We start from the raw sequence: 25,881 nt of genomic DNA on the forward strand, positions 1-25,881 counted from the left end.
GCTAGGGACATAGGGCTGTAGCAGATCGGAGATGTAGGGAGGTGCCAGTCCATGCAAGGCTCTAAATGTCAAGACCAGGATCTTAAAATGTACTCTAAGTTCAACAGGAAGCCAGTGTAGCTGAAATAGCAATGGTGTCACATGAGAATACTTGGAGGATTTTGTCAAAAGTCTAGCTGCAGCGTTTTGCACAACCTGCAGACGATCCAGAGAACCTTTGCTTAGACACATAAACAAAGAGTTACAATAGTCCAAGCGTGAGGAAATAAATGCATGTATAGCTATCTCCAGTTCAGGGCGAGATAAAATAGGGCTTAACTTAGCCACATTTCTTAAATGATAAAAACAAGACTGAACCAGAGATTTCACATGCCCATCCAATGTAAGAGTCGAGTCAAAAGTGACACCTAAATTCCTGATAGAGGATTTAACATACACAGAAAGAAGACCAAGGGCTTTCACTATCTGGGATACAAATCTGTCCGGAGCACATATGAGGACTTCAGTTTTCCCCTCGTTGAGTTGGAGGAAATTTACAGCCATCAAACGTTTGATAGAATTTAAGCAGTCATTTAAAAGCTGAAGCTTAGATAAATCCTGGGGCTTAAAGAGATGTACAACTGAATATCATCAGCATAACAGTGATAAGAAATCTCCTCAAAAGAGCCCATTATGTGCTGGAGGGGGAGAAGATATATTAAGAACAATGGTGTGAGTGGTGAGTGGCTCTACTACCACAGAGAAGTTGTGGCAAAAACACCTGTAATAGTCAGCTAGACCTAGAAACCGCCCAAAACAAGAGAGTTCATCTCTTGTCTTGGGTGTAGGGTGGGACAGAATTGCATCCATTTATGCAGTTATGAGACGAATTTGCCCCTGTCCAACCTGCTTACCTAGATATGTCGACAGCTTTCCCAAACTCGCACTTTGCCAGGTTAAGGGTTAAAGAGGCTTGAGCTAAACAAGTAAACGCAGATCACACTTCCCTGTTAACAGCATGATTTTACAACTACAGTCTCTTCAAAGAGCCATTATAAAAGCTATAGTTGGAACCAACTGATGAATACATAGCACTAAACCTGACATTCACACACTTTGGTGATGAGTTTATGGGCTCTGTCACTCATTTCATATCACAATGAATAAAACATTGAGCCCACTTTTGGGTAATTTTTGGTCATTCTTAGAGTCAGAAAGAAACATTATCCAGAGTATACTCACTGGTAACGCTCGTGATTTAAATAATAATAATAATATGATGTGGCTTGTTTTGTGTGTCCAACAAGTTTGCAATTTAGTTTTGGCGAAGAAAATTCTAATGATTTATTCATCTTCTCGTCTTTTAGCGCTAACTAGCAGAAAGACATAAAGGTCATCTCTTATGTGGTATCTTTTTCCTGGAGTTGTAGAGCTAAAAATGAGATTGGTCTGTTTCAGTTTCTGTTACCTGTCCAAAGGTAATAAAAGTCACCTCCAGACCCCTCTCACAAAATATAGTGTTAAGTTTCACTTTAGTGGATCACATAAACATCATATTAAAACCCTTCTGTCACGGTCCTGGGTCAGTGACCCAGTGTTTTGATTTTGTATTATCATTAAGTCCCCGTCTCTGTGTTATACTTCCTGTTTTACTTTGACGGTCCCTTGTCTTATGTCAGTGTTTCTACTTTTGCTTTACCCATCCCATGTCTCATCATGTTTGATTACTCCCAGCTCTGCTCTTCTCCTGTGTCTCATTCACTCGGTGTCCCTCAGTGTGTTTAAGACCTGTGTTTTCCTTGCTCTGTGTCACGTCGTACCCTCGTCATGCTGTGTGTGGTTCCCTCCGTGCTCCCTGTGATCCGCGTCCCTAGTCTCTCGTTCCAGGTTTCCTAGTGTTTAGTATCAGTTTCCAGTTTGTAGTTTGGGTTTGTTTTTTGTGTGTTTGTTTTTATGGAGTTTTTTGCACTGCAATAAAGCAGCCTCTTTGAGTGTTTTTTCCTATGTCTGAGTGTCTTGCGTTTGGGTCCTACATCCTGCCTGCCACACAGCCGTATGACATCTTCCATGTGTTGTAGGATTTTTTTTCTGCTTTTTTGCTTTATAGTACCTACCCACCACATAATAGCAGAATGGCAAAGTTAATGACAAGTGCAATGGCTGCTCGAACATGCTCCTGAAAAGTGTCTTCAAACATACATTAATTACTAAATAATAATCAGTGAAGAGCATTTTAAAAACGCAGCTTTACATAAAAAGTATTCTGTTACGTTTGATCATCAGGTCTGGTGGACGGTCTCTTGCTGTAGAGTAATTAAGTGTCTTATCCTATATGTAATGCTAAAACAGATGCAGTGTGCGAATACTGATACTGTTTACTTTAATTTCATATTTTGCCATGATCTTTGGTCAGGATGCTGGTCCTGTGGGAGTTTTGATTATCATTGAGAATGAAAAAGGTATTGCTTTAAAAATCAAAGTAAATATTTTAAAGAAAATGTTTGTGTTGTGATATTTTGATACCACGGTTAGCATTTACAGGAGATTGTTTTATACAGGAAAACTGTTACTCAATAAGGCCCATCTACTAGTTGTTTTTCTCTTTCTCTGTGACCCAAGAATTAAGGTGTAAGACTCACAAGCTGGTCCCCCAAGGTCGAAAACACCACAGAGATGAGACCACTTCCTTACTCCCATCCTCCCTTTTTCTTTATCTCCTGGAAAAGGCTCGTTAAAGGCTAGGTGGTTTGTTTCAGAATTCACTAATGAAAGAACTCTGTATTTTATGTCTAGGAGTGTATTTTGCTGGGATGATCATAAATTATAGCTGAACTGATAAACTACACAAGGGATACTTTGCTCAGAAGGCAGGAAGACGTTTCCTTATTTAGTCTGTACCGGTTTGAACTGGGAAAGCTGACACACGAACCTTTTTTCCTCTATATAAACTGCTGTGTATCAAATAAACCTTTGAGTTGATTTGGGAAGGCAACCTGAAGCAGTCTGTGTTTCCTTGTTCTCCCAAGCTGCTCCCGGCGCTGTAACTAACCCAGCTGAACGGCATACCTGAGTGTTACTTTAAATAATTAGGAATCTTAGAAGGAAAGGACAGAACTCTGCTTATCGCTCACGCCACGGAGGAAACCCGGGACGGCAATTTCCTTCAGTTTGCCTTTGTATTATGTTGGGCAGTAGTACCTGTTTGCAGCAGTTGTTACAGAGACGTGGAAAGAACATTCAATCGTCGTGTTTTTGTGCGAAGAAATGACAAAGACGTTGTACCTGATTCATAGATGAGAATTTCTACACAGCAGACGCCGGTTGCTAAAACGAAAGTTTCAGTTTTGCGTTTGTGAAACTTGATTTTGTCTGTTAGGAGGGCATCTGCTTGCAGTATGACTCACAGAGGATCTGCTGCCATAAACAGGAAGGCTCAAACCACACACGGTTGTGTTGAATACTCCTTCCAGAGCATTGCAGATGGGAGGTGTCGCTCTCAAAGACTGTTTTAAGAAAAAAGAAAAAGCTGGTATGAGCTGAGACTCTAGAATAAAAGTTTTTTCAGTCACTGTGACAGTTACTACATTGAGACACAGAAAGTGTGGTACATATATCACAGTTATGTAGTAGTTGTGAACATCAGTGCAGGTTCATCTGTGGAGGTTTTGGCCAGTAATTTTTAAAAATCCAGACTTTGAATCAGTTTTATAAATGTTTAGCACATTTTAGTGGCTTGAAATAATAGTGGCCTTGAATTCAGTGGCACATGCAGAACTGTTTCTGTTATTTTCTCTAGTGAAAAGATTTTGAATGTAAAAAAGTGGACAAAAAAGATCTACTGGTAAGTTTCTCCTGTTGTTGCAGGGCAACTTGCTCAAAAGGGAAAATGCATGTGCAAGGTTTTGCTCTTTCTGTTTAACCCTCTCAGGATCAAATTAAACTTTTTGTTGCTAATGCACAACCAAGTCCTGTAGTGATACTTCTGAGTAAAGAAAAAAACTATAAAATATGTATGTGGGGTAATCAGGTTGTTAGTTTTTAACTGTTGCAAATCGGCAACGCCTGCCTTGAGAGGGTTAAAGGCCTTTAAGATGACAGTGTTTATTCAGATTATTAGAGTCTCTCTTCAGCACCATACACTCACATTTTCATTTGAATTAGTTTGCCCAACGAAAAAAGTAATAAAAGTATAGATGAGATTCACTCCCAATAAATAAATCTTCTTCAAGACCTTACACTTTTTCATTAAATAATCTGATTTAGTGTAACATCACTTAATCAGGTCAACAGCTATCCAGGCTAAAATATTTTGCTCTGCCTCGTGTGAGAATTCAGGCACATTAGAAAAAGCCAATAAAAGGCTCAGTCATCATTTTATAGTTTCAATACTACATTCTGATAAACGCAGTTCTTCTTTTTCTATTAATAAACTCTAACAACAAACTACAAACGAAAGCCTGAAAAAATTCAGTACTGAAAACCATTTCCCTTATTTATGAATTCTGCTTATTCGTATTAAAATGTTTATTTTTTTTAAAAATGACTCAGCTTTGATATCATTACGCCACATTAATGGAAAATTAAGCACACAAAAGGGATGAAATTAGTGACTGCACTAATATATTCTGTTTTCTATCCTCAGATCAATGCAGAATAAACAGTCAGTAGCCCAATTTGTCTGCTTCATATGTCTCATCCTCGAGTTCCCTGTTTGATGGAGATCTGACAGCAGTGTGTGAAACTCCCATTTCTTGACCTTCACATAGATATGGACAGATGACATTCTCATTTTTTTTCAAAGACCTTGCTGTGTCCATATATATAAGCTGAGAAATACAATTATGTTAAAAAAAAAAAGACATCATTAACTAATGCCTGGAAAACAGCAAGGGCATTGGTGAATCCAAAAGGCAAATAAAAAACAAGTATTACAAGTAAACAAGTATAAAAAAACAACAAGAAACTTCATACAAGTTATTTCCAGTGAGGTGTATATGAACCTGCACAGCCACTATTTTTTCGAGAGTTTTGGCTCGGAAGGGCAAATTTGAAATTAGCCTGAAATTATTTAAAACGGTACGGTCTGAACCATTCTTTTTCAAAACTGGAGTTATTATTGCAGTTTTAAGAGAGGATAGAACAGAACCAGAGATAAGAGAGGAGTGTGCGATATTAACTATCAACGAGCCAAGAGAGGGGAGGGAAAGTTCAACAAGATTAGTGGGTCAAGTTTACACGATGACAGCTGAATTATTGTAGGAAGTTCAAAACTGTTAGAGAGGAAGACAGCTGAGTAGGAGAAAAAACAATTGACCATATCATGAGTTGGCCAAGTTCAGAAGAATACCAGGGGACAGAGCGAGAGAAGGAAACAGTTTGAGTTTTCTATATCTGTATCCAAAAATATCCAGATATTTTACCAAAATCATGTGGTTTAAGGATTTAGTCGGTCTTACACCCGAGATAACACCCTCAGTTCACATGTCAGTGCATATATGACATGGGAAATTGTCTTTATTCATTTGCAGATACAAAGGTGGTTTGTGCATCTGTTTATCTTACAAACATTATTTCACTTTTACTAAGATACAGAATTTCTTTTAAAAAGAAAAAAAAAAGCCATAATTCATGTTCACATGGATACAGATCTTAGGATATATTCCAATGGAAATTAACAGTGTAAAGGCAAGACATTTAAAACACGGAAAAGCAAACTAAAAGTACAAATATGCAAACAACAGTAGACTAAAAATATTAGGGAAATTAAAGGAACATGTTGTTTTCCACCCTTTAATATCTACATTTCATTTACATTTTCTACATTTAAAATTGGTGTCTTACTTTGCCAACATCATCCACAATTTCTAAATATCTGATGTAATCTCAGATTTAAACTCCCAAATTTATGAAGTTTATTGTCAATCCGGCCTGCAAACTTTTTATTATCAACACTTTTGTCTACCTAACTTTCATGTCTGTAACGAACTAAAGATCTTCTCACTCACATTAACTCATTTAGTGAGATCAGAATCAATTATTCAAAATTTTAATTACTCTACAAAAATCAACATATTAAACACAGTCAGATATAATACAAGGTGAAGTGCTTTTTGAATAAATACCTGTGCAGAAGGCAGCAGAGCCTTTTCATATAGGTGGTAACTATTAAAAATATTACAGTGTATCCAAATGTAAATAATGTGCATTAATGGGGAATACATGGTAGGCTATTGACATTAGCAGAGAAGGAATTATTAAGCGTGTTAAATAAGTTGTGTTAAACAGTCACATGAACAACAATTATTAAACCTTGGGTTTCTGCATGAACTATGGATTGCTACAGGTATGACTCTTTAGTCACATCTCAACAGAATATTAAACAGAAGTGCTTGCCTCTTGTGTCTGGCATGAACAGCCTCCTTCATGGAGGTGTCTACAAACTCGCTGATGTTTTCCTGTGCTGTGACCATTGAACATTTGTAGAAAGCCAATCCATCTGATGCTTATTCAGCTTCATGTCTGGTGTCATTGATTTTTCACTGATGTAGCTGAACCCACAATTATTGCATGAGATGTAAAAACCTAATTCAGAAACAGTAAGAGTACTGTAAAAAGTAGAAATAGAATGCACTGATTTGTAAATCTCATAAACCTATATGCTGCATGGCATGATTCTGGCATCAGTGTATGAGCTCAGGAACCCTAACAGAAATCACTGTGAAATGCAGGTTAAAGCTCTCTCATCCAAAGATTAAACCATACGTGAACATAATCCATAAATGCCACCGAGTTAAGGCAATGCACTGAGGCAAAGTGCGAAATTCTTCTGTAGCCAGGCAAATCAAAATTTGAACTGTTTTACACTGTGGTTTATGTGTTGCAACTCATGAAGAATAATAAGAGAATTAAAAAATATGGGGCGGTCATCTGGGACACAGACCCAGATCATACCCCTAAATCACGTTTTCTACTTGTGTCCAGTCTGAACTATGCTAAACTGTCACTAAGACTAACAAATGTTCCATATATTCCAAATCCTCCTTGACTTTATGCGTTAATGGTAACAGTAGCTTCATCCTTTTTCTCCTCAGCAGCACCATCATCATGAACCTTATTTTCCTCAGAAGGTTGATCAGATTTGTTATCAGTGCCTGACTGCTTGATCTGTTCATCATCGGGGGCAGAGGAGATGAGAGGTGATTTTTCCTGCGTTTGATTATCATTGGAAGATTTCTCAGATTTCTTATCAGTCCCTACAGTTGAAGCAGGGATTGGTATTACAACAGTGTCATCCTCAAGATCATCTTCTCCAAACTTTTTCCTCTTGAAGCAACCGAGCTTGTGACAGACACAAAGAGAATCATTAGACCAAATAGCAATTTGGTGATCTCAGTGCAGTTATGGAGATTCAGACAACTTGATATAAAGATAACAGTCTTCAGGCTGAGTATAAACTCTCACCTTAAACAGGATGATTGTGATTATGATCAGAAGTAAGAGTCCCAAACCGGCTCCAGTTAAAATGATCAGCATTTTATTTGGGAGGATAAAGAAATCAACCCGAACTTCAGTCTGTTGGCAGAGAAAACACAAGATTTCAAAGTAGTGCCTTACCATTTTTAACATCACTCTAGTAAATAGTTTGAATAATTATAATAATTATTCATGTAAAGACTGAAGGTACCTTTTTTGTTGGAAATTTGAATGGTGTCAAATGGTCTTTATTCTGTGGGTAATAGATATAATAAATTAGGTTTACTGGAAAAGCAATGACAGAAATATGCTGTGGTCAAAATCAAACATACCTCTGGATCGTTCAGCACATACCGAGCGTCGTCATAGCCAACATGTACAGAACTTACAAAGTTAATCTTTCTGCTGTCTCCAGTGTATTTTTTCAGAAAAGCAACATTCTGTAAAGTAAGAGCAGATTAATTAATCTTAAGTAATTTATTAATTTTATATATGTGTAATGTGTATTCTGTGTGTATTTAGTACATACGGCTGCCTGTTGTGCGGCTTCTTTAAAGTGGACTTTTCCCGATAGTGTAAACTCAGCAGATGCATAGTTCTTCAAATTGAAAGTGTTGCAGACGATGGCCACGCACTTATTTTTTGGTAAGCAGTTCTGTTCCACAACCCCAAGAAAATGTTTTAAATGAGACGTATTATTCTTTTCATTACTTCTTCATCTGTCATAAATACACTGCAGTAATTGTGGATACTAATATGATGTTTTAAATTACATCAGTACAGTTGGAAGTATTCTCTAAACACTCAGTTTGATGTCCCTGATAGTTGCTTTATCGAATATTGTCAATACAGAAGAACCAGCTGTTCAAACCTTCTGTTTTTGAGGGGCAGCTGTTATGGTTCAAAAATATTGGAGATGGACACCAGAGGAAAAACCCACAATAACAACACTGGTCCGGTCGGGTTGAGTCAAACGATGATTTAATGATCACACACGTGGGAGATGGACACTGTATGCAGACAGTCTCAGATCTCATCTCAAAAAACACATTTCCATAGTTTTATGAAATCAGGGTATTAGAACGCCCCCTCATGCGTAGTGACAGGTGTAATACAATCAATGTTGACAATTTTATTTAACACAAAGAATAACATTGTCTCCTTCCCGAGGGCAGACGCTAACTGCCCCCCTTCTCCTGGAACCGTCTGTACCCTGCTGAGACACAACATGGCAACTACAAGGACTCTTTCATTTATTAAGACCATCAGTGTGTATTGCTCTAAATCAAGTATATAATATTAAATGAATATTGCTGGATCAGCTACTTCTACTTAAAACATATTAAAACATGACTAAGCACAAAATCACCAAGAATGACATCTTATAAGTGCTGTGTAAGCGCGTGCGGCCTTCCAAGCTCAAAGCCTTTGCCCTCCATAGATCAGCCAGACTCGCGCTGGCTGTAGCTTTTAACCTTTAATTACCTTGAGCACAACTCTAGAATGAGCAACAAACTGCAATGTGTATGGAATGATCATGGTTACATCTGCAATGGAAAATCATGTTATTATTCTGGTACCTGTAAGAAAGATCAAATTAAAGTTATCACCATCACTGTAATGCAAAGAATAATGTAAGATCAAAAACTTCAATTCATGCTTAATGCAAAGCTGGTTATATACTTCTAATGAACTACTAATGGCATATTAAAATATTAAATGATAATGAGAAAAACATCCCCTCCTTATTCTACAATTCCCTCTGTTGACCTCTGGAGAATCCAGAGGTCACAAACAGTTGTGTCCCTCCTTGGCCTACACATTCAGCTCCACATGCATCATTGGCATCATGGACATTGGAGTAATGACTCCAGGGTCCACTGCCCTCACAGACATACTTTTGAACATTCGTCTGGCACAAGGGATGAGACAACAACAAATAACCATAATACCCACCACAATAGACAAAGAAAACATGACCGAAGCGATGACCCCCTTCCACTGTCCGAACACTGAGGTCAGCCAGCCTTCTAATGGATTACCAACACCGGAGTGATCATGCATAGTTTCAGAAAGGCTCTTTAGGCCCTCCAGAGCCTTGGTTACCGACCCATCTGGAGCAGTATTGTTTGGAATAAAGGTGCAACACTGGTCAGCAAACATAGCACACACGCCCCCCTTTTCCGCTAACAACATGTCAAGGGCCATTCTATTCTGCACTCCCATTAACGAGGTCGGACCCACCTGCTCCGCTAGCCCCTCCAATCCGTCTCTGGTCAGGTTAGAGAGCCTCAGTACATTGTAATGAACATAATTAATCCTATCTACATTCTTGTTTGGAGTCACTGGAAAGAAAGCAGAAATTATTGGAATATTTTCAAACCCGGCTGCTATTTAATCAATAAGTTTAAATTCATTTGGAACCCCCCTGGGCACTCCAATGGAGTCGATCCAGGTGGGGGAATTCATTCTAGGGTCATAAACATTTGTGTCTTGTATTCCTCTCTTTCTCAAAATGTGTCTTTTGCGCTTGGCTGCCAAAGTGCGCGTATTGTGTGAGGGAATTGATTTTACCTTATTTCCGATTAGCATAAGTGGCGCTCCTAGTCTCACCATCGCGCACGTCCCCACGCTCCCAAGAGGAACACGTACCAGTAGAGTCCTGTGCCCGCAATAGTAATACAGCCCGCTCCTAGCCCAAGTCCCAATTAGGGTGGCTGCATCACTCACATTGTTGGTGGTCCTCCCAATCTGGGTGACCGAACACCAACTGGGGTCAATTTCCCCCAACCGATATTTAACTTTATCTGTGGTAAACTTAAAGCACGTATAATTATCTTTCCGGGGCATAAACGGCCCTACTTGCGTGAGCTTGCCAATAGGGGGAAATAGACTGGACAACACAGTGCAGTTCCCCGTATTCACAGCTCCTCTAGTTATTTGCAACATACAATTATAGCCCCACTGATCCTCTGGATGCAGAGGTGCAGGCTCTATAAATAAACGCGGCCTTGCTGAAGCGCAGGCTACACAATTAGCCACTTTTTGTTCTCTAGCATTTTGGGCTATCCAGTCCAGCCAGATGTTACTGTCACTGAACCCGGTAGCGCGTTCAATCAAATCCTGAGGTTTCAGGGTGGTGTAGTCCACCGACACTACTCGCCTCTCTCTTGGTTCGTGCTCCTCTGGTGTAGCTTCCGATGACCCGCTCCCCTCCTGCCCTGTAAAAGATGCAACAGAGCTGGTGGGAGTAGAAATCACACGAGTTGTTATGTCTTCTCTACCTGACGGTACGCGATTAGTTTTTTCTAGGAAATTAACTTTAATTAACCCTTTTGGATCAGCCCCCGCTATTTCCACCCCCAAAATTAAATACATAGATTGTTTGCGATGCCAATTCCCCAATGATAAAGTTAACGCGTTTCCAGAGGGGCTAAAATCCCTCTGTAGTTTAAGCCCGTTTTCTGATCCTGATTCTAACGGTTCCCAATTTTGCCCAGTGTAACCCCTTACCTGGTCCCAATTACGGCACCAGCTGTCATAAGGACGATTTCCCCTCTCACAGTGCGTACTCACTGAATAATCCCAACAGACCCACACATTGTATCCCCTCCAAGCACTGCCGACGTCCCTGCAATTAACAACATCACACAGATCAAACGTAAAGGAAGTTGTGGAGCCAATCACATAATCTAATTCTAAACCACCATATGTGCTGAGACACTCATCCTTTTTACCAGAGACCTCGCGCTTCACTCTTGCCCGCAACCTTAAATCACTATGGACCACGTGTGATGTACTTGGTGTATCAAACAACGCCGGACTGGCATGGCCTCCGTGCTCAGACTGGTTTCCAGGGTCGGTCTGCAACAAACAAATCAAAAAACAAATAGCCATGATTAGCAACATAGTTAACATCAAACTCATAATAATTTTGAACATTGTGATGGCTTTTGAAACTCTTCTTTCATCACCAGTGTCTAATTGTTGTGATGGCATGGTGGTATGTGAATGTTATGGTGTAGTAAAAAGTTCAAAGCCCTTTGTCAGAGCCTCTCTCTTGTTTTAGGTGTTCAGTGTGGTACCGCTCCTTTTCGTTGGCGCGGCGATCTCCTCCTTGGCTGCTCTTCTTTCTTTGACCTTCCGGGTAGACTACCGGTCGGTCCGTTGCACAGGTGTGAGGGATTATTGTGCCGCTCAATTTCACCTGCGTCGAGTTGAGATTGATCCTTCCTCACCAAGCCCTCGTGCGCAGCTGCGCACTGCGTCCAGTGATACCAGGTGTCGCCTTTCCCCTTCAGTTGGACCGCTGTCGCCGTCCGAGCCGATACCTCATATGGACCAGTCCAGCGGGGCTCCTTCCACTTTCGTTTGATGACTCTCAGCCACACTGTTTTCGCGTCCGGGACCTCTCCTTCTCCTGTGGGCCCTTTACAAGCCGCCTGTTTCGTGAAACTGGACACTAGCGCCTTTAGCTCGTTCCAGTAGTCTGCGTGGGACCGGTTCCCCTTTTTGTCCCGTTCACCCGAGCCCACCGTCCAAGGTGCCGGAAACTGTCTCCCGGTTTGCAGCTCGTATGGTGTAAAACCTGTGGATTGATTAACAGAACATCTTATGGTCATCAACGCAACCGGCAGGGCTGCGACCCAATTTAGCCCTGTTTGCGCGCAGATTTTTGCCAATTTGTTTTTCAAATTTAGATTCATTCTTTCTACTTTCCCCTGAGACTGAGGATGATAGACCGTTCCAAATTTATGCTGGACGCCCAACATTTTTTCTACTTTTTCCAAATCTTGATTTTTAAAATGGGTTCCATTATCTGATCTAATTCTTTTTGGGAACCCATGACGGGGAATGTAATGATTGATTAAACACTTAATGACAGTCTTAGCATCCTCCTTTTTTGTAGCCCAGGCCTCTGGCCAGCCGGTCAAAGCGTCAACACACACTAGCAAATATCTTACACCGCCCGGCCCGGAATCAATCATATCAGTGAAATCAATAACAATCTCCTCTCCCGGCCTCTCAGGGGGCCGAAACTTACCCACTTCCGGTTTTACTGCTGGCTTAGGATTGTGTGCCCCACAGATTAAGCACATCCTGGCCTTCTCCCTTATCATTCCTCGCAGCTCAGGATGCCACCAATGACACAAATTTCTTTCCATCTGGGCTCTCCCCACGTGGGCAAGTCCGTGGGCTTCATCCACCTTCTGTTCTGCCATTTTGGCTGTCAGCACGGGGCGCCCGTCTGGCCCCCTCCACAAATGTCCATCCTGCCAGGCTCCTTTGTTTTTCCACACCCCCTTTTCCTCTGGGGATGCCTCCTCCTGGGCCCGTTTAACTTCCTCAATCAGGTCAACAGGTATCTCTTCTTCTGATGTTACCTGTATCATTTGTCTCTGTCCTTTGTAGCCTGCGGCCTCCTTTGCGGCTTCGTCTGCTCTCTGGTTTCCTTTTTCCACCATACTGGTTCCTTGGGAGTGAGCTTTGCATTTTATAATGCTCACCTCCTCTGGGTCAGCCAAGGCCTTTTCCAGTTCCTCCATTTCATGTTTGTGGGAGATAGGTGCATTGGTTGCTGTTCTGAATCCTGCTCTTTTCCACTGAGGCAGCTCCACATGCGCTGCTCCAAACGCATATGCCGAATCGGTGTAGATGTTCACTCTCCTGTTCTTGGCTAGTCTCAAAGCTCGAGCTAAGGCTATCACTTCAGCTCTCTGGGCCGACTGCTTTCCCTCAATCCTTCCTGACTCTCTGACCTGATAATCTCCTTCTACTCTGCAGACCACCGCATACCCTGCTTTCAGTCCTCCTTCGTCTCGGTGGCAACATCCATCGGTGAACCAATCCTCAGCTCCCGGTATGGGTTCGGCCTTCAGGTCCTCTCTAATCTTTTCCTCGATCTGTGCTCTTTTGGCGCAGTCATGTGGTTCTGTATCCAAAAATATCCAGATATTTTACCAAAATCATGTGGTTTAAGGATTTAGTCGGTCTTACACCCGAGATAACACCCTCAGTTCACATGTCAGTGCATATATGACATGGGAAATTGTCTTTATTCATTTGCAGATACAAAGGTGGTTTGTGCATCTGTTTATCTTACAAACATTATTTCACTTTTACTAAGATACAGAATTTCTTTTAAAAAGAAAAAAAAAAGTCATAATTCATGTTCACATGGATACAGATCTTAGGATATATTCCAATGGAAATTAACAGTGTAAAGGCAAGACATTTAAAACACGGAAAAGCAAACTAAAAGTACAAATATGCAAACAACAGTAGACTAAAAATATTAGGGAAATTAAAGGAACATGTTGTTTTCCACCCTTTAATATCTACATTTCATTTACATTTTCTACATTTAAAATTGGTGTCTTACTTTGCCAACATCATCCACAATTTCTAAATATCTGATGTAATCTCAGATTTAAACTCCCAAATTTATGAAGTTTATTGTCAATCCAGCTGCAAACTTTTTATTATCAACACTTTTGTCTACCTAACTTTCATGTCTGTAACGAACTAAAGATCTTCTCACTCACATTAACTCATTTAGTGAGATCAGAATCAATTATTCAAAATTTTAATTACTCTACAAAAATCAACATATTAAACACAGTCAGATATAATACAAGGTGAAGTGCTTTTTGAATAAATACCTGTGCAGAAGGCAGCAGAGCCTTTTCATATAGGTGGTAACTATTAAAAATATTACAGTGTATCCAAATGTAAATAATGTGCATTAATGGGGAATACATGGTAGGCTATTGACATTAGCAGGTCCCTCCTTCATGGAGGTGTCTACAAACTCGCTGATGTTTTCCTGTGCTGTGACCATTGAACATTTGTAGAAAGCCAATCCATCTGATGCTTATTCAGCTTCATGTCTGGTGTCATTGATTTTTCACTGATGTAGCTGAACCCACAATTATTGCATGAGATGTAAAAACCTAATTCAGAAACAGTAAGAGTACTGTAAAAAGTAGAAATAGAATGCACTGATTTGTAAATCTCATAAACCTATATGCTGCATGGCATGATTCTGGCATCAGTGTATGAGCTCAGGAACCCTAACAGAAATCACTGTGAAATGCAGGTTAAAGCTCTCTCATCCAAAGATTAAACCATACGTGAACATAATCCATAAATGCCACCGAGTTAAGGCAATGCACTGAGGCAAAGTGCGAAATTCTTCTGTAGCCAGGCAAATCAAAATTTGAACTGTTTTACACTGTGGTTTATGTGTTGCAACTCATGAAGAATAATAAGAGAATTAAAAAATATGGGGCGGTCATCTGGGACACAGACCCAGATCATACCCCTAAATCACGTTTTCTACTTGTGTCCAGTCTGAACTATGCTAAACTGTCACTAAGACTAACAAATGTTCCATATATTCCAAATCCTCCTTGACTTTATGCGTTAATGGTAACAGTAGCTTCATCCTTTTTCTCCTCAGCAGCACCATCATCATGAACCTTATTTTCCTCAGAAGGTTGATCAGATTTGTTATCAGTGCCTGACTGCTTGATCTGTTCATCATCGGGGGCAGAGGAGATGAGAGGTGATTTTTCCTGCGTTTGATTATCATTGGAAGATTTCTCAGATTTCTTATCAGTCCCTACAGTTGAAGCAGGGATTGGTATTACAACAGTGTCATCCTCAAGATCATCTTCTCCAAACTTTTTCCTCTTGAAGCAACCGAGCTTGTGACAGACACAAAGAGAATCATTAGACCAAATAGCAATTTGGTGATCTCAGTGCAGTTATGGAGATTCAGACAACTTGATATAAAGATAACAGTCTTCAGGCTGAGTATAAACTCTCACCTTAAACAGGATGATTGTGATTATGATCAGAAGTAAGAGTCCCAAACCGGCTCCAGTTAAAATGATCAGCATTTTATTTGGGAGGATAAAGAAATCAACCCGAACTTCAGTCTGTTGGCAGAGAAAACACAAGATTTCAAAGTAGTGCCTTACCATTTTTAACATCACTCTAGTAAATAGTTTGAATAATTATAATAATTATTCATGTAAAGACTGAAGGTACCTTTTTTGTTGGAAATTTGAATGGTGTCAAATGGTCTTTATTCTGTGGGTAATAGATATAATAAATTAGGTTTACTGGAAAAGCAATGACAGAAATATGCTGTGGTCAAAATCAAACATACCTCTGGATCGTTCAGCACATACCGAGCGTCGTCATAGCCAACATGTACAGAACTTACAAAGTTAATCTTTCTGCTGTCTCCAGTGTATTTTTTCAGAAAAGCAACATTCTGTAAAGTAAGAGCAGATTAATTAATCTTAAGTAATTTATTAATTTTATATATGTGTAATGTGTATTCTGTGTGTATTTAGTACATACGGCTGCCTGTTGTGCGGCTTCTTTAAAGTGGACTTTTCCCGATAGTGTAAACTCAGCAGATGCATAGTTCTTCAAATTGAAAGTGTTGCAGACGATGGCCACGCACTTATTTTTTGGTAAGCAGTTCTGTTCCACAACCCCAAGAAAATGTTTTAAATGAGACGTATTATTCTTTTCATTACTTCTTCATCTGTCATAAATACACTGCAGTAATTGTGGATACTAATATGATGTTTTAAATTACATCAGTACAGTTGGAAGTATTCTCTAAACACTCAGTTTGATGTCCCTGATAGTTGCTTTATCGAATATTGTCAATACAGAAGAACCAGCTGTTCAAACCTTCTGTTTTTGAGGGGCAGCCAATCCGAAGAAAGTTGGGTTAAGGGAAAGAAAATTAGATAAAGCTTCTTGTTTTAAATGGAGGATGAATTGAGAGGTTGTTGCAAAGTCATTTATAAGATAAGGATTACTTTGAACTGTGCGTCATGTAAAGTTAGTCTAATAGAGTCCAAGCACGAATAAATAAAAGCATTAGCACAACAGCTTCCTTTTAAGGTATTAATAATTTTACAAGACCTCAATATTTTATTAAATCTCTTGTACTTACCTTAAATTTGTGGTTAGTAGTGGCTGTGCACTGTGTTTTGTTCTTAAAGAGAAAAAGTATGGTAAGCTTTAAGGTTCTATATTTTCATATGGAGCAGCAGTGTTCAGACACAAAATTACCTCCTTGACAAAGATTTGATAGCTTTTCATTTCAAAGCTATGCTCCAGTTGAGTTGGGAATTCCAGGGTGATGGTTGCAGGAAACTCCTTAAAACCAGTGTTATCTATCTGTAAATTGTCATAGACAAAATGGTCATTTTAAATAAATACATGTGGAAATATTCAGTTTTCTGATGAGAATCAGATGAAAATACTGATAACAGCCTTGTATCAGTCAGTTACAACCAGTTAGTTTAGTTTAGCAAGAACATGATCGATAATTTTGATTGATCAGCTGAAAACTGAAATCAATACGGGAAAGCCATCAACTCCTCTAATGGCCACTTGAGGCTTGGTCTAAACCACAGACAGTATAAAAGGTGGACGTAGGTTCTGGGTCTGAAAAGTGAAGCCAACAAAGTTCCTTAAACTTGCATTATTTTGAATGGCCTCCAGGGGGCGATACACAGGGTTATGAAAATACTTCTGGCTCTATAGAACCAGTCTATGGAAGAACGGGCCTGAACTCTGGAAACAAATTATTGATAGGCTAACATCTGATTTTGTGTCACCCTGACTAAATGAAGATCAATATGGTTTTAAAACTGCATCTTGACAATTAAAGTATTCAATGAGATCATTGATCACCAGTTGAGTTGGATAGTTTCTTGTTACAGAGTCGTCATGTGTCTTACCCCAGCGGTGCCCGACCCCGGGCCACGGACTGGTACCGGTCCATGAGTCATTTGGTACAGGGCCCCGAGAGTTGAAGCTCGGGTGTGAAATGTATGGTTTTCAGTGTTTTTATCATTAACTCTGTTTCCCTGGGTCTTTCCCCGTGTTGTAGTTGTACACACAACTACAACACGGGAAAAGTAAGATCTTATTTTGAAAGAAATATTTATGCGTTACCATGGTGACCAGAGAGCATTACGGGGCAGAGAGGAGGACGCTAAAGCTACACAATTACACAGAGTTAACGATTATTATTATATTTACGAAATACCGAGTTTTTGTCTTGGTCGTGTCAGTCTATTTTGTTGTATTTATCCGCGACACCTTAAAGACCGGTCCGTGAAAATATTGTTGGACATTAAACCGGTCCGTGGCGCAAAAAAGGTTGTGGACCGCTGTCTTACCCTGTATGTAATGTTCATTTCTTTAGGTGCAGTCTCATCTGAGGTGAAGTTCAGATAGGTAGTGCTGTCTTGGTTCCTGAAAAGATGATCGCAGCATGCCACTGAACAATTATACAACTACTGACTTGTAGAAATAGATTAAACATAAGGATACACATAATATTTTATGTGAATAGTGATACTTACACTGTTAAAATCATTTTAATTTCAAATTGCACTGGGATGCTTTCGGTGAGGGTGCTGGTCCTGTTTGAGTCTTGATTATCACTGAGCGTGAAAAAGACATTTCTTGTAAATATCAAAATAAATATTTTAGAGAAATGTTTATGCAGTAGATTGTTGTACCTTTTTGCTTCAATTATCATGGACATCTTGTCATTCCACTCATAATTATGCATGACATGGAAGGAAGATTGAAACGTTGCCTTTTTGTGGGAAGAAATGAAAAAGATGTTAGGCCTGATTCACAGATGAAGAGAAAAGATGTAAGGAGGAGAAGCTGGAAGCTAAGACTGAAGTTTCAGAGACTTGGTCATTTGTGAAACTTCACTTCTGTCTGTTAGGATGGTATCTGGATGTTTTATGACTCACGTAGGATCTACTGCGATACACAGGCTGGCTCACACCACATATGGTTTTGTTGCGTTCTTCTTGATCCCGGCAGTCGTGCGTTGTTGGTCTTGATGACTGTTTTAAGAAAAGAAAATGGTTGGTATGAGCTGAGACTCTAAAATAAAAGTTTTTACACCTACTGTGACATTTCCTTTGATACACTGCAGGTAACACTAAGTTTAAACTTTTGAAGGTTAAGCTATACTGCATAGTGTAGTGGAGGTCACCGAGGCATTGTATAACCTGACCATCATCACACACACACACACACACACACACACACACACACACACACACATATATATATGTGTATATATATATATATATATATATATGTGTATATATATATATATATATATATATATATATATATATGTGTATATATATATATATATATATATATATATATATATATATATATATATATATATATATATATATATGTGTATATATATATATATATATATATGTATATATATATATATATATATATATATATATATATATATATATATATATATATATGTGTATATATATACAGGGCTCTAGACTAACTTTTTGACATGGGCGCACCGGTACGCCTAACTTTAAAAATTTAGGCGTACCGGCACAAAAGTTAGGCGCACTCAAATTTTTCAACCGCATCGCTTAACACCGCAGTTTTACATGTGCACTTTCTTTGGGGGGGAAGTCCACACAGACAATATTAATTTCTAAATTATTAACTAACAAACTTGTGCTTAAAGTGCTTTGTCAATATTGTAGAAAATGTTAAACTTAATCGTCATCTTGGCCTCCTCTGACGACCTGTTTGCTGCTGTCTGCTGCTGAAAGGCCGTGGGGAGAGGGGACACTTGGGCAGTGCATTTACTGCAGCATATAATGTGTTTTCTGGATACACTGTGCTTTTTCAGCATTCAAATATTGATGGCACCGTGTCAGAGCACTGGCTATGAATTTCAGACAGATCAGGCCTTAACTTAACAAAAAAGTTATCAATAGTTCTTTTCATCTTTTCTTATTACCCACAGCTACATCCACTTCTCTCAGGCCTAGGCTGCTCACTAGGGCTGAGTATCATCACTGATTTCTATAATCCATTCAATTCCGGTTCTCAAAGTCCTGATTTGATTCAATTTAGCCTCAGACAGTCAGAAATATTATAATTCTGATCATTTATCAGTACTGATACACATGAGACTTCATCAGAATTGTGAAAATCACAGCAGATGCCTTTGTGTGAAAGTAACTGAGAATAAAACACAGGAAAACATGAAGGAGATTTTCCTGGTCTGGCTTTTTATAGCAGATAACCTTAAAAATATTCTGCAATTTTGCATAATTTTAAGAAATTTAAATTTCTTCAGTATTGAACAGCAGAAATTAGGCTTTCTTGTCCGAGGTCATTTAAGTGAAAAAAGAAAAAGCGCTGTAAACAACGCTAGACTGGTGGGTAATAAGCGAATGAATAATGCAGAAAACAGATTTGAGACGGGAAACTGTTCCTGAAGTACAGAGAGAGAGAGAGCTGTGCAGGAAGTGTGATTTTTATCGTGGTGGAAGCAAAACAGCAAAAGTCAGAGGGAATTCATGACGACATTGATCAAATGTGAAGCGCAGTTTGCTGCGTCTTTTGCTGCTGGCTCGGCGAATTTTGGTTGGAGAGAGACAAAACCTGCAGCTCAGAATCAGCGCAAAAAGACGTAAACACAGCGCGGACCCGAAGAATCGCTAAGCTCCGACAGCGTGTCCGTGTTCAGGCCGTCGGGTGAGAAAGCCGAGAAAGACGAAGCTGATTCTGATGTGTTGGGTCCGCTCCGTGTTTAGGTCTTTGTGTGGAATCCGTTAATGAATTGATATCGCTTTATTCAAGCTACTCACCTCTCTCTTCCACCTGCACTTTCAACTGGACCACGGCCAATCAGAGAGGTCCCGCCCCTGACTATCTCTGATTGGTTTAGTCCACGATAGGGGCATAATGTGTGTCTGTTGTTGACCACACGGAGAGTTGCAGAGATTTTTTTTTTTTTGTTACCGGAACAGTTGGTCGCACCTGTGCGACCAAATATTTATTTTTAGTCGCACCACTGAAAAATTTGGTCGCATTTGCGACCAAATTGGTCGCACTCTAGAGCCCTGATATATATATATATATATATATGTATATATATATATATATATATATATATGTATATATATATATATATATATATATATATATATATATATATATATATATATATATATATATATATATATATATATATATATATATATCCTAACCCCGTCATGCATATATATGATGTTTAGTCCATCTTAGTAGTTTGAGACAGTTCAGTTAAATGTGCAGAGCTGTCAGCTTTCAGGAAGTTTCTATAATTACATATGAAAATTAATATTTTAATATGAATATTTGTGACATTTTGTCAGCATTTTTCAAAGAACTGTCTAGAGGAAAGATTTTAAGGATGTGGGTATGAAGGGACATTTTAAGATTCTGCCTTTCTCTGTGATAAGCTGACTAGGCTTAACGAAAGGTTGCATAATGTCATCTTTGTCTTTATGGCAGGGCAAATAATTATTTGATTACCTGCTGCATTTATGTTTGAAGAACCATAAAATAACCATGGATTAGCCCAAACCTACACCGGAGCAGCTTGTTAATGATCTGAAGAACAGCATGTGTAAAACACTGTGCCGTAATGAACTAAAATCTTAAAATTTTGAAACACTTGCTTTGATGTTGTCCTAAATTCACACACAGGGGAAGGATGCAACTGAACATCACTTTAACCTGACAAGAGCAGGTGAGAAGAAATATCGTGCTATGCTTCACGGTGGACTGACTTTGCATTTCTAAGAACTAAATGAGTATAATATGCTTAAAAAATACTTATAAAAAAGACATTATATTCAACCTGTCGCAATCTGTTCATGTCCGTAAGCGATATCAAATACTGCCAATCTCAAAATGTTCTAGAAGTCCGTGATGACAAAAATAACGTATTCATCAGTAAAACACAGTAAACTTGCCAACATGTCTCCAAAAACCGTCTGCTCATAACCTTGTTGATGCTGAGCTCTGTTTTGATGTGCAAATGAAAATAGATTGCATGCATTTAGTTTCTCCTGCATTTTATTACACAGTGGTCACTATACGAGGATCAGTCAGTGATCACTTCACTGAGCTGAACATGCACCATCAATGAAGGGAACAACTGATCCTCTTAAAATGGGTTTGTATAGATGTATGCATTGAGTGGCTCCAGTAAGGTTATCTGCTTTTTTCATTTAAAAAAAAAGCAGTTTTCCACCAAAGTATTATTTTATTCTTATGGTTTTCATTCATTTGTAATTAGACCCAACAGATATGAGTAACCTTTCATTTAATTTCCCTTTTCCCAGCAAAAACATTGGTTAAGATTGTGAGTTTTAGGATTTTAAGACATAAGCAGAAAGAAGAGGAAATGCATTACTGGACAACCACAGGAAGGAAGTTAAGGCAACTTATCAGATTTTGTGCAACACAGCACAGAAATGCACATAAAATCGAGTTCCCTGCAACCTGTAAACTCTATTGTGTATAACCAGGTTGTCCTATAAGCTTTGTGAAAAGCCTTCAGTTAATCCAAAATACTGCAGTGAGATTACTGAAAGGACTAGAAAGACAGAGCCTATTTCTCCCATACGGCTCTCTGTTAAATGTAGAATTTAAACTCCTCTTCATCATATGCAAGGTCTTGTATGCGATGAGTGTTAATCCATTTTGAGACATAATTTTACAGTTTAATATTCATTTCCACCGCTTGTATCCTCAATCTCGTTCTATCACTCACTACCCACAGCTCGTGACCATAGGTTTTTCTGAAAAGTGGCATTTCAGAAATACTGTGTTTCTGAAAAATACAGTAGTTCTCATCATTGCTACACTAACAACATTCAAATTTATTGTCAACTGACTGATGATCTGTCATTGTCACTGCACTCCTTGTTGGCTTGCCTGAGAGAGGTCAAAGATTGGCTGTCGGATAATTCTCTCATTTTAAATGAGAAAACAAAATGAAATTATGGTGTTCAATAGCCATGTTCCTCGAGACCAGCTTGTTGCCTCTTGCTAACTCTCACTCTCTCCCGGGTGTCTATTTGGATATCTCCTCCATCTGTAGTTAAATCTGGCTTCTTTCAATTTCGCTAGATTTCTAAAGCTAAGCATTATATACCACACAGGAACCTCGAAAAAGGTATCCATGCTTTTGTGACCTCCGGGTTAGACTGTTGCAATTCTCTTTACTGTGGTCTCCAATAGGGATGGGTATCGAAAACCGGTTCTTGTTGAGAGCCGGTTCCCACTGTTTCAATTCCTTGGAATTGTTTGCCATTTTTGCAAACGATTCCCTTATCGATTCCAGTCGCCCCGAATGAGGTCACCACGTCGCGGAGCGTCATTTACCTGACAGGAAACACGGCGCCTAAGCGGCTTAAACGCTCAAAAGTTTGGTTATACTTTACGAGAACGGATGACAACAGGGCAACTTGCAATACTTGCAAAGTAGATATTTCATTTAACGGAGGAAACACTACGAATATGCAAAAGCATTTGCTCACAAAACACACGATGACCTTAAATGAATGTCGTGTTTTTAATTCGCTCCGGACTCGTGAATCTCAACCCAGCAGCAGCGGTAACGTTTGCACGTCCTCTCCCGTTAATGCGGCAGGTAAATAATCAACTAACAGTGCATATTATGTTAGCGCGATCTGCCTTATTACAAAACCTGCCATTACTGTGCATTGAGGTGACCATGATGAGACAGACAGAGCCTGGCTCAGATGCTGGCAGTTCTCACTGCAGTCTACCGGTAGCGTCTCCTTTCAGGCCAGGATAGACGAATGTCACCGAGCAGTGACTGAGTTTGTGGTCAAAGGCTTGCACCCGTTTGCCACAGCAGATGATTTTCGGTAAGTGAATGTGTTTAATTGTAGGCAGGGACATTACTGAATATTCTTGTGTAATTGCTACAGAATAATTTATGTTATACTTTGTTATTGCTACAGAAGAATATTTATTTTATTATTTTACATTTTTTTTCCTGGGGACCCTGTGACGCCCCATTGAAGAGCTGTAGGCTGGATCTCTTAAGATCTCACTGTTGGGTTTGTAAGGCCATGTTACTCCTAAGTTTCTATCTTGTTCAAAGAGAAGATATAAAACAAAGTTCTAAGCTAATCGACCTTAGTGTTCTCCTTTTTAAAAAAGAATCGATAAGAGAATCGAATCGTTAAACAGAATCGAAAATGGAATCGGAATCGTGAAAATCTTATCAATACCCATCCCTAGTCTCCAATCTGTCTCTCTTCATAGGCTACAGCTTGTTCAGAATGCTGTGGCTCGCCTTCTTACTGGAGCTAAAAAAATTTGATCCTATCACTCCCGTTCTTGTTGATTTACATTGGTTACTTATCAAATATCGTTAAAAATTTTGCTACTCACTTTAAAACTCTGAATAATTTTGCACCCAGTTGTCTCACTGAACTTCTCAATCTGTACACTCCTTGTCGTGCGTGATGGCCCAAACTAAGTTTAGGCTGAAAACCAGAGGCGATCGTGTCTTTGCTTCAGCTGCTTCAACCTTTGGACTAGCCTCCCCGCTTCTATTCATGCCCCAGACTCTATCCAATCCTTCAAATCAAGATTGAAGGCTTACTTATTTAACCTGACTTTCCCAACCAGTTAATGCCCTTTCAATAAACTTATAATTAATTTCACTGCTGTTTTTTTTTTTACTTTTTAGTTCAGATTTTGTATCCATGAACTGACCTTCCTTCTGAATTGACATTTTACTTAACTCTTCTGGTCTATTAGTGCCTCCTTTCTGTCTGTGCTAGTGCTAGTGCCTAATCTGTACTTTGTTAATTGATTTATGTTGATTCTTTGTATCATTGTGAAGCTCTTTGGTGTGCCTTTTTAAACGTGCTATTTAAATAAAACTGTATTGTCTTGTAATGTATCTTTATAGTTACCTTTATAAGAGTCATCCTAGAGAAGGAGAGGCCTGGAGGATAGAACATTATAAGGCTGGTGTTGTATGAGTCATCACCATCATTTTTCAAATGTATAGTCACATTGAAGTAGTTATTTTCTGTCACCAATAATGTCGGAGTCCTGAGAGAGACAAACAACACCTAATATTAAACATATGACATTAATCGTATTATATCTGAGTCGTGTTTGTAGATATACATACTCAAATTTGAATTTGACATCCAGTTCAGCGATACAAGTGTCATTTTTTCTACATTGTTTCTCAAAAGGAACCTGCGAAAAATAAAACTTGTGTTTAATTGATGCCAGAAAAAAGATTTCCTTCCTAACACACTAAACTGAGGTGGTGAATGTGGCAAAATTGTACAGTGTTAAATTGACACTAGAGAGTTTCTATATAGGTTCACTCTTTCCGGTATTAAATGAACACTGACAGTGTTATATTTTAACAGGAGCCTAACACTAAGCAGTACTGATTTTCTAACACTGGAATATCCCTAACATTTTAGGTTATTTTTCAGTGTTTGAAAATGCTCAGTGTTAGTCGTTGTTAATCTTTAAACCTGACTAGGCTACTGATAACACTGTCAAAGTGTTCATTTAACACTCAAAATAGTGGATGTGTAGATGCAGCTTTGTCAATTTTGTGAATATTGATGTTGTATGTAGAACGTACCTCAACAGCAGACTGCTTTTTGCTGTCCATGTTCAGGGTGATGTTAGCAGTCTCACTGTCAGCTTGAGAAAAGTTTAATTTGATGCTGATCGGTGACAACGTGTCGATCACACATTTCTGTAAAGCAAAAGCAACAAGAGAGGAGCAATAAACACGAGGTTTGCTTTTGATCAGATTGAGAATATGTGCAAATATTATGAATTCAGCTTCATACGTGCATGTAGATGGAGAAGTTTAAGCAAGTCATTTCATCTTTCAGCTCATAGGTGGAGGTAAGACTCCTGGTTTTCGTATCAGTTTGAGTGAAGAAACCTCGATGTTTTTGTCTCATTGGGTCCACGGCGAACATGTATGTGATGTTCAGTCCAGAGCTCACATTCCCTGTAAACCCGCAGAGCAGGATTACAATAATGCATTCACAGGATGCAGTCAGCAGCTGTTAAATGGTTTACTGAATGAGGCTCCTACCTTGTTTGCTCTTTGTTGCTTCTACCATTTCAAAACAGGCTGTTAAGGTAAGCATAAGTAAATTTCCTTCTGCACCCTGACAGTCAAGTTTCTCTGTGCTTATCTCCTTAGGGTGGAAAGATAGGTGAGCCATCACATTAAAGACGGGCTTGGAGCTGAAAGACATTTAAGAACAGTAATAAGAAAGTAGTAATGATGCCCTCTTTCAATACTAAGGTTTTATATATCAGGACATAATACAGTATAGCAACATTAGTTCTTTATTTTATATACAAAACCAAATCTGAAAAATTTGGGACACTTTATAAAATGTAACAACAGAATGCATCCAGAAATCCATATTTTATTCACAACAGAACATAAAAAATATCAAATGTTTAAAATGAGAAAGTGGTCGAGTTTCTCACAGG

General features: G+C 39.0%; 3 protein-coding genes across 5 annotated transcripts in view; all 3 read right to left on the reverse strand.

The window, feature by feature from the left end:
* Positions 1–5,467: 5,467 nt before the first annotated feature.
* LOC309708785 (uncharacterized protein) lies at positions 5,468–10,994 on the reverse strand (the record flags this gene model as incomplete). Its single annotated transcript, XM_082537073.1, has 7 exons — positions 5,468–7,317; positions 7,441–7,551; positions 7,664–7,705; positions 7,785–7,892; positions 7,982–8,165; positions 10,553–10,693; positions 10,966–10,994. 7 exons carry the CDS (start codon positions 10,992–10,994, stop codon positions 7,027–7,029), a joined length of 906 nt encoding a protein of 301 aa, XP_082393199.1. The 3' UTR covers positions 5,468–7,026.
* LOC309708967 (uncharacterized protein) lies at positions 10,805–13,408 on the reverse strand. The gene is made up of 2 exons (XM_082537353.1): positions 12,497–13,408; positions 10,805–12,040 (listed from the first exon to the last, which is right to left on the reverse strand). The coding sequence occupies exons 1-2, from the start codon at positions 12,996–12,998 to the stop codon at positions 11,526–11,528; spliced, it is 1,017 nt and encodes a 338-aa protein (XP_082393479.1). The 5' UTR covers positions 12,999–13,408; the 3' UTR covers positions 10,805–11,525.
* A 73-nt stretch (positions 13,409–13,481) lies between these two features.
* LOC309708965 (integrin alpha-L-like) overlaps positions 13,482–25,881 on the reverse strand; it is a 34,006-nt gene continuing 21,606 nt past the window's right edge. For 2 of the 3 annotated variants that reach the window (XM_082537350.1, XM_082537349.1), the window contains exons 16-31: positions 25,472–25,626; positions 25,218–25,384; positions 25,004–25,120; positions 24,530–24,600; positions 24,306–24,447; positions 18,264–18,359; positions 18,018–18,097; positions 17,859–17,939; positions 17,673–17,748; positions 16,555–16,662; positions 16,436–16,477; positions 15,826–15,951; positions 15,629–15,736; positions 15,508–15,549; positions 15,285–15,395; positions 13,482–15,161 (exon numbers count right to left, since the gene is read on the reverse strand). In XM_082537350.1, the coding sequence (XP_082393476.1) occupies positions 14,871–15,161; positions 15,285–15,395; positions 15,508–15,549; positions 15,629–15,736; positions 15,826–15,951; positions 16,436–16,477; positions 16,555–16,662; positions 17,673–17,748; positions 17,859–17,939; positions 18,018–18,097; positions 18,264–18,359; positions 24,306–24,447; positions 24,530–24,600; positions 25,004–25,120; positions 25,218–25,384; positions 25,472–25,626 (1,813 nt within the window). In that variant the 3' untranslated portion in view covers positions 13,482–14,870. Of the gene's footprint in view, positions 15,162–15,284; positions 15,398–15,507; positions 15,550–15,628; positions 15,737–15,825; positions 15,952–16,435; positions 16,478–16,554; positions 16,663–17,672; positions 17,749–17,858; positions 17,940–18,017; positions 18,098–18,263; positions 18,360–24,305; positions 24,448–24,529; positions 24,601–25,003; positions 25,121–25,217; positions 25,385–25,471; positions 25,627–25,881 lie in introns of those variants that run through there. The other variant, XM_082537351.1, reaches the window with a different exon arrangement.

This window comes from Aulonocara stuartgranti, assembly GCF_965226115.1.
Source record: "Aulonocara stuartgranti genome assembly, chromosome: 6".
Classification (NCBI taxonomy): Eukaryota; Metazoa; Chordata; class Actinopteri; order Cichliformes; family Cichlidae; genus Aulonocara; species Aulonocara stuartgranti.